Here is an 8978-nt window from a genome sequence, read left to right as displayed (position 1 = left end):
AAAATAAACAGTAAAATAAAAATAAAAATTTACAGTGTAAAAAAATAAAAAAAAATAAACAGTGGGAAAATAAAAAAAAAGTAAAATAAATAAACTGTGTAAAAATATAAAGGTACATGTGGTGCTGTGCAATTGATATCATGTTTAAATATCTTGCTATTGTTTTTTTTTATACCTAGTAAAAACATTAATAAAAACATTGAAAACGAAAATAATAAAACTAAATAAATAAATAAAAAGTAGAATAAAAAATAAGAAATGACAGGTCCTCTTTGATCTTTCACTTTAAAAACAAAAATTCTCCCACCCCCGACCGGAAGTGATGTGAAGTCTTCCTGACACCAAGAGAGAAAAGGTGACAGGGGAGGAGCCTCCGCTCTGTCCCTGGGTTTGAGGGGGGTGTGTCTCTCTTCCCTCCAATCAGCTCACGCTGAGCTCTGCAGAGTGTGGGAATTGTTGTGGGCGGAGCGCAGTCCGCCATACCGACCAATGACTGGGGAGGTCATCTTCCCTCCGCGGTCACACACAGAGGCAGGGGGGCGGAGCGGAGAACTCAGGACACGCCTCTCCTTCCCCACTCAGACGATATGGGCGGGGCGGAGGACGCTGTAATTGGGGTCCCGCCTCTCCATTTCTTTCCCACCAGTCAGAAGATACGGGGGCGGGGCGGAGGAAGCAGCGCTCAGGCCCCGCCTCTGTATTCCCCCTCCACCAGTCAGGAGTTGTCAGGCGGCGGAAGTGACGTATTGCCGGTTTCCGGTCGGGTCTCGCAGTGTCATTGTACGGAAAGATGATGATGGACGGCTCTGAGATGAGAATGTTCCCCGGAGGACCGGCCCCGGGAGAGCTCCACTCCTTCCCCGGGATGGGACCCCACCGACACACCCTGTGAGTGCCCGGAGAGGGGGAGGGGCGGGATAGAGAGGGGGAGGGGGAGGTTTCACTTTCATTTCTTCATATTCTCTTCTGTACACCCCTCCCCCATCTACCTACCTCTGTACACCCCTCCCCACCTATATATACACCCCTCCCCACCTACCTACCTCTGTATACCCCTCCCCCTCTATATATACACCCCTCCCCCATCTACCTACCTCTGTACACCCCTCCCCACCTATATATACACCCCTCCCCACCTACCTACCTCTGTATACCCCTCCCCCTCTATATATACACCCCTCCCCCATCTACCTACCTCTGTACACCCCTCCCCCTCTATGTATACACCCCTCCCCCATCTACCTACCTCTGTATACCCCTCCCCCATCTACCTACCTCTGTATACCCCTCCCCCCCAATATATACACCCCTCCCCCACCTACCTACCTCTATATACCCCTCCCCCTCTATATATACCCCTCCCCCACCTACCTACCTCTGTATACCCCTCCCCCCTCTATATATACCCCTCCCCCATCTACCTACCTCTGTATACCCCTCCCCCATCTACCTACCTCTGTATACCCCTCCCCCACCTACTTACCTCTGTATACCCCTCCCCCCTCTATATATACACCCCTCCCCATCTACCTACCTCTGTACACCCCTCCCCTCTATATATACACCCCTCCCCCATCTACCTACCTCTGTATACCCCTCCCCTCTATATATACACCCCTCCCCCATCCACCTACCTCTGTATACCCCTCCCCCTCTATATATACACCCCTCCCCCATCTACCTACCTCTGTATACCCCTCCCCCATCTACCTACCTCTATTCCCCTCCCCCTTTATATATACACCCCTCCCCCATCTACCTACCTCTGTATACCCCTCCCCCATCTACCTACCTCTATTCCCCTCCCCCTCTATATATACACCCCTCCCCCATCTACCTACCTCTGTATACCCCTCCCCCTCTAGATATACACCCCTCCCCCATCTACCTACCTCTGTATACCCCTCCCCCATCTACCTACCTCTGTACACCCCTCCCCCTCTATATATACACCCCTCCCCCATCCACCTACCTCTGTATACCCCTCCCCCACCTATATATATACACCCCTCCCCCATCCACCTACCTCTATTCCCCTCCCCCTCTATATATACACCCCTCCCCCATCTACCTACCTCTGTATACCCCTCCCCCTCTATATACACCCCTCCCTCACCTACCTCTGTATACTCCTCCCCCATCTACCTCTGTATACCCCTCCCCCTCTATATATACACCCCTCCCCCATCTACCTACCTCTGTATACCCCTCCCCCATCTACCTACCTCTGTATACCCCTCCCCCTCTATATATACACCCCTCCCCCATCCACCTACCTCTATTCCCCTCCCCCTCTATATATACACCCCTCCCCCATCCACCTACCTCTGTATACCCCTCCCCCATCTACCTACCTCTGTATACCCCTCCCCCTCTATATACACCCCTCCCTCACCTACCTCTGTATACTCCTCCCCCATCTACCTCTGTATACCCCTCCCCCTCTATATATACACCCCTCCCCCATCTACCTACCTCTGTATACCCCTCCCCCACCCACCTACCTCTGTACACCCCTCCTCCTCTATATATACACCCCTCCCCCATCTACCTACCTCTGTATACCCCTCCCCTCTATATATACACCCCTCCCCCACCTACCTCTGTATACCCCTCCCCTTGTCTGTGATGTGTAATCTCTGATCTCCCCCTCCCCCCTAGGAACCCCATGGTGACGGGAACCTCAGTGTTGGGGGTGAAGTATGACGGGGGGGTGATGATCGCGGCGGACATGTTGGGCTCCTACGGCTCTCTGGCGCGATTCCGGAACATCTCCAGGATCATGAAGGTGAATTCCTGCACCATGCTGGGGGCGTCCGGGGATTACGCCGACTACCAACACCTCAAACAGATCATGGAGCAGATGGTGTAAGTCTAACCCCTCCCCCTCCACACTGCCCTGTTCAGCTAAGGACCCTCCCCCTGACCCCCCCATGTGACGGCCCAAGGGCCCTCCCCCTGACACCCCCCATGTGTGACGGCCTAAGGGCCCTCCCCCTGACACCCCCCCATGTGTGACGGCCTAAGGGCCCTCCCCCTGACACCCCCCATGTGTGACGGCCTAAGGGCCCTCCCCCTGACACCCCCCCCCCCATGTGACGGCCTAAGGGCCCTCCCCCTGACACCCCCCCCCCATGTGTGACGGCCTAAGGGCCCTCCCCCTGACACCCCCCATGTGTGACGGCCTAAGGGCCCTCCCCCTGACACCCCCCATGTGTGACGGCCTAAGGGCCCTCCCCCTGACACCCCCCATGTGTGACGGCCTAAGGGCCCTCCCCCTGACCCCCCCATGTGTGACGGCCTAAGGGCCCTCCCCCTGACCCCCCCCATGTGTGACGGCCTAAGGGCCCTCCCCCTGACCCCCCCATGTGTGACGGCCTAAGGGCCCTCCCCCTGACCCCTCCATGTGTGACGGCCTAAGGGCCCTCCCCCTGACCCCCCCATGTGTGACGGCCTAAGGGCCCTCCCCCTGACCCCTCCATGTGTGACGGCCTAAGGGCCCTCCCCCTGACCCCTCCATGTGTGACGGCCTAAGGGCCCTCCCCCTGACCCCTCCATGTGTGACGGCCTAAGGGCCCTCCCCCTGACCCCTCCATGTGTGACGGCCTAAGGGCCCTCCCCCTGACCCCTCCATATGTGACAGCCTAAGGGCCCTCCCCCTGACCCCTCCCATATGTGACGGCCTAAGGGCCCTCCCCCTGACCCCCCCCCCCCATGTGTGACGGCCTAAGGGCCCTCCCCCTGACCCCCCCCCCATGTGTGACGGCCTAAGGGCCCTCCCCCTGACCCCCCCCATGTGTGACGGCCTAAGGGCCCTCCCCCTGACCCCCCCCCCATGTGTGACGGCCTAAGGGCCCTCCCCCTGACCCCCCCCCCCATGTGTGACGGCCTAAGGGCCCTCCCCCTGACCCCACCCCCCATGTGACGGCCTAAGGGCCCTCCCCCTGACCCCACCCCCCATGTGACGGCCTAAGGGCCCTCCCCCTGACCCCACCCCCCATGTGACGGCCTAAGGGCCCTCCCCCTGACCCCACCCCCCATGTGTGACGGCCTAAGGGCCCTCCCCCTGACCCCCCCATGTGTGACGGCCTAAGGGCCCTCCCCCTGACCCCCCCATGTGACGGCCTAAGGGCCCTCCCCCTGACCCCCCCATGTGTGACGGCCTAAGGACCCTCCCCCTGACCCCCCCATGTGTGACGGCCTAAGGACCCTCCCCCCTGACATCCCCCCCATATGTGACGGTCTAAGGATCTGACCCCCCATGTGATATTCTAAGGGCCCTCCCCCTGACCCCCCCATATGTGACGGTCCAAGGGCCCTCCCCCTGACCCCCCGCCCCATGTGACGGCCTAAGGATCTGACCCCCCATGTGATAGTCTAAGGACCGTCCCCCCTGACAACCCCCCCCCCCCCCATATTTGACGGTCTAAGGATCCCTCCCATTCCCCCCCCCCCCCAATATGTGACGGTCTAAGGATCTGATCCCCCCCCCCCCATATGTGACGGTCTAAGGATCTGACCCCCCATGTGATGGTCTAAGGGACCCTCCCCCGCTGACAACCCCCCCCCATATGTGACAGCCTAAGGATCCTGACCCGCCCCATATGTGACGGCCTAAGGATCCTGACCCCCCCCCATATGTGACGGCCTAAGGATCATGACCCCCCCCATATGTGACAGACTAAGGACCCTCCCCCTGACCCCCCATGTGACAGTGTCCACCCAATGAGTGATGTCTCCCCCCCCCCCCCCCAGGATTGATGAAGAGCTGGTTGGGGACGGACACAACTACAGCCCCAAAGCCCTCCACTCCTGGCTCACCCGCGTCATGTACAACCGCCGCAGCAAGATGAACCCGCTATGGAACACCGTGGTGCTGGCCGGATTCTACAACGGGGAAAGGTGAGTCTGCGGGGCCCCGCCCCCACCATTGGCTCCGCCCCCACCATTGGCTCCGCCCCCACCATTGGCTCCGCCCCCACCATTGGCTCCTTTACCTGGGAGACACTTTTCCTTGCTGCTCCGTATTTCCTCGCCTGCAAATCACAGGAAGGCCGAGAGATCCGCCCTCCAGGGGAACGGCAACCTGCTGAGAGAAAATCAGAGGAGACCAATCAGCATTGAGAGAGGGCGGGGCATGTAAATAACAAGGAAGCGGATGCTGCATATGATTGGCTGCCTGTAGATGTAATCACACATCAAAGATGTATAAGCCCCTCCCACCTGCCTCTGAGATTTATTGTTTTATCTATGAGACCGCCCTGTCGCTGGCCCCTCCCTCTATTAACATGTGGGAGCCAATCAGCGCAGTACATAATAAACTGTATAATTAATGATTGCGGATTTAAAGGGGGTTTCCCGCTGCTGACAATCTGAAGCCCCTCCCCCTCTGCTCTGTATGACCCCCCACATCTTCTCTTGCAGTTTCCTGGGCTATGTAGACAAACTGGGCGTGGCTTATGAGGCACCAACGATAGCCACCGGCTTTGGAGCGTACCTGGCACAGGTGAGTGTACCGGGACGGGGGATGGGATACAAATTCAAGGAGATTCCACCAATGTCCTTCCAACCGAGGTCTGATCTCGTATCTCTAACAAAATAGACCCCCCTATCAGAGGCCGAGTGGGCCCCCTCCTTAGATCGGGCGTCCCGAGTGCCCCCCCCTTTTAGTTCGGGCGTCCCGAGTGCCCCCCCCTTTTAGTTCGGGCGTCCCGAGTGCCCCCCCCTTAGATCGGGCGTCCCGAGTGCCCCCCCCTTAGATCGGGCGTCCCGAGTGCCCCCCCCTTAGATCGGGCGTCCCGAGTGCCCCCCCCTTAGATCGGGCGTCCCGAGTGCCCCCCCCTTAGATCGGGCGTCCCGAGTGCCCCCCCCTTAGATCGGGCGTCCCGAGTGCCCCCCCCTTAGATCGGGCGTCCCGAGTGCCCCCCCCCTTAGATCGGGCGTCCCGAGTGCCCCCCCCTTAGATCGGGCGTCCCGAGTGCCCCCCCTTAGATCGGGCGTCCCGAGTGCCCCCCCCCCTTAGATCGGGCGTCCCGAGTGCCCCCCCCCCCTTAGATCGGGCGTCCCGAGTGCCCCCCCCCCCTTAGATCGGGCGTCCCGAGTGCCCCCCCCCTTAGATCGGGCGTCCCGAGTGCCCCCCCCCCCTTAGATCGGGCGTCCCGAGTGCCCCCCCCCCTTAGATCGGGCGTCCCGAGTGCCCCCCCCCCTTAGATCGGGCGTCCCGAGTGCCCCCCCCCCCCTTAGATCGGGCGTCCCGAGTGCCCCCCCCTTAGATCGGGCGTCCCGAGTGCCCCCCCCTTAGATCGGGCGTCCCGAGTGCCCCCCCCTTAGATCGGGCGTCCCGAGTGCCCCCCCCCCCCTTAGATCGGGCGTCCCGAGTGCCCCCCCCCCCTTAGATCGGGCGTCCCGAGTGCCCCCCCCCCCTTAGATCGGGCGTCCCGAGTGCCCCCCCCCCCTTAGATCGGGCGTCCCGAGTGCCCCCCCCCCCTTAGATCGGGCGTCCCGAGTGCCCCCCCCCTTAGATCGGGCGTCCCGAGTGCCCCCCCCCCTTAGATCGGGCGTCCCGAGTGCCCCCGCCCCTTAGATCGGGCGTCCCGAGTGCCCCCCCTTTAGATCGGGCGTCCCGAGTGGCCCTCCCCCCCCCCCTTAGATCGGTGCGTCCCGAGTGGCCCTCCCCCCCTTACATCGGTGCGTCCCGAGTGGTCCCCCCCCCCCCCCTTTAGATCGGTGCGTCCCGAGTGGCCCTCCCCCCCCCCCCCCCCTTAGATTGGGCGTCCAGAGTCGCCCTCCCCCCCCTTAGATTGGGCGTCCAGAGTGGCCCCCCCTCAGATTGGGCGTCCCGAGTGGCCTTCCCCCCTTAGACCACATCGGAGTGGCCCCTTACATGATCGGGGGGGGGGGTTGGAAAGCGATCAATTGGCCCCTCCTTTATATAGGGATCAGACTTGTCTCGGGGGGGAGGGGGAGGAGTCAGTATGAGGGCGGCAGCCGTGGAACTTATAAGTCCGCTTGGCTCTTTCCGGAGTGAGAGGGGAGTGGCTACATATAAAGTGGGAGGGGCCTTTAATTTTTTATTCTTTTCCTGTCTGCAGCCGATGATGCGAGACGTCGTCGACAACAAACCCAACCTGACGCAGGAAGAGGCTCGGCGGCTGATCGAACGTTGTATGAAGGTCCTGTACTACAGAGATGCCCGATCCTACAACAGAGTAAGTCCTCGCCCGATAGGCCGGAGGTCATGTGATTCCCCCCTATGACTCCGCCCAGTTCTAACGTCTCTTCCCCCTTTCCTCCCTCAGTACGAAATCGCCACGGTCACCGCCAGCGGAGTGGAGATCGAGGGGCCGCTGTCCTCCGAGACCAACTGGGAGATCGCTCACCTCATCAAGTAAGGGGACCGCCAGACCGAGGACTGGAACTCCCCCCCCGGGGGCCCCGCTGGGGAGATTTCCATCCCACTTCCTGTCTGTGTGAGATATTTATACAAGGGTGTCACCAGGACAGGAAGTGAGGACATGACTACCAATAAAAACCTGACAGAGCCTCTGAATTATCCCCCCCCCCCCCCCCCCATTACATACAAAACTGGCTGCAGTTGGGCGCTTATTTTAATAAGACCTCCCCAGTACCGACCTTCAGCGGAGGTCACATGACCAGGCAGCAGGGTGACCACAGAGGGGGGGAAAAAACACAAATACCCCCCCCCCCAGGTGGAGTTCGGGTTTCTGGTAAAGCTGAATCATACAAATGTGTTGGGGGGGGGGCAACCTTGGTAATGGCCTTGGGGGGGCAATTTAATATAGGGGACTAACTCTGTATTAATGAGGGGGGGGCCTAACTCTGTATTAATGAGTGAGTGGGGGACAACAATATTAATGGGGGGGTGAACTTCATATTAATGGGGGGGGGGGGGGGGGCAACTCAATATTAATGGCAGGTTGTCTTTGATGATGTCACTTCCTGTACTCATCATTTTCTTTTTTCTCTTTCAGGGGCTTTGAATAAATACAGAAGACTCAGGCTCTGCCCCCCAAACATTCTCCTCCTCCTGTTGCTGATTTTTCTTTTTTTATATATGAAATAAATCTAATAAGTGATTTGTTGGAATTCCGCCTCTTTTATTTCTCATCGGTTTATCTCTGGAAATTAATATTACAGGCGGGGCTAATGATTTGGTGGGGGGGTACTCCTAAGCCACGCCCCCTTGTGTGAGCTGTAGGAGTCAGTTCTGTTCCAATGGTGGAAGGAGGAGGCGGGGGTCTGGAGTGTGTGGGTGGGGAGTGTTGGGGGTCTGGAGTGTGTGTGGGGGCTGTGGAGGAGGCGGGGGTCTGGAGTGGGGAAGTGGGGGTGGGTATGTCGTGTGGGGAGGAGGCAGGGTGTCTGGAGTAGGGAGGTGTAAGGGCTGGGGAGGAGGCGGAGTGTGGGGGCTGGGGAGGAGGTGGGGTGTCTGGCGTGTGGGGGGCTGGGGAGGAGGCGGAGTGGGGGGCTGGGGAGGAGGCGGAGTGGGGTGTCTGGCGTGTGCGGGGCTGGGGAGGAGGCGGAGTGGGGGGTCTGGCGTGTTGGGGCTGGGGAGGAGGCGGCGTGTCTGGCGTGTGGGGGCTGGGAAGGAGGCGGGGTGTGTGGAGTCTGGCTGGGGAGGAGGCGGAGTGGGGGGGTCTGGCGTGTGGGGAGGAGGCGGAGTGGGGGGGTCTGGCGTGTGGGGAGGAGGCGTGGTGTCTGGAGTGGGGAGGGTGTGGGGGCTGGGGGTGTCTGGAGTGGGGAGGAGGCCATAGAGACCGGTTATATGTGTGCCCTGGAGCGTATAGCTCACCGGCTACCCCTGGAGCAACGGGGCATGTCGTGGACGGCCCACCGCGTAGCTAAAGGCCGGCACACGCTCGATGGGGGGACTACAAGGATTGAGGATCCAGCCTGTCACCCAGTCGGCAGTTGATTGTAGATCCCAGGATCCAAAAATGCAGGAAAAAATAAAACAAAAG

At 59.8% G+C, this 8978-nt stretch overlaps 1 protein-coding gene across 1 annotated transcript; it reads left to right on the top strand.

Moving 5' to 3' along the window:
* The first annotated feature begins 724 nt into the window (after positions 1 to 724).
* On the top strand, positions 725 to 8106 carry PSMB4 (proteasome 20S subunit beta 4). Its single transcript, XM_040332391.1, has 7 exons — positions 725 to 888; positions 2662 to 2868; positions 4756 to 4902; positions 5425 to 5506; positions 7092 to 7208; positions 7299 to 7387; positions 7992 to 8106. Exons 1-7 carry the CDS (start codon positions 791 to 793, stop codon positions 8002 to 8004), a joined length of 753 nt encoding a protein of 250 aa, XP_040188325.1. The 5' UTR covers positions 725 to 790; the 3' UTR covers positions 8005 to 8106.
* The last annotated feature ends 872 nt before the right edge of the window (positions 8107 to 8978 follow it).

Source organism: Rana temporaria, chromosome 13, assembly GCF_905171775.1.
Source record: "Rana temporaria chromosome 13, aRanTem1.1, whole genome shotgun sequence".
In the NCBI taxonomy this organism is placed as follows: domain Eukaryota; kingdom Metazoa; phylum Chordata; class Amphibia; order Anura; family Ranidae; genus Rana; species Rana temporaria.
This window is presented reverse-complemented; position numbering and strand designations above follow the sequence as displayed.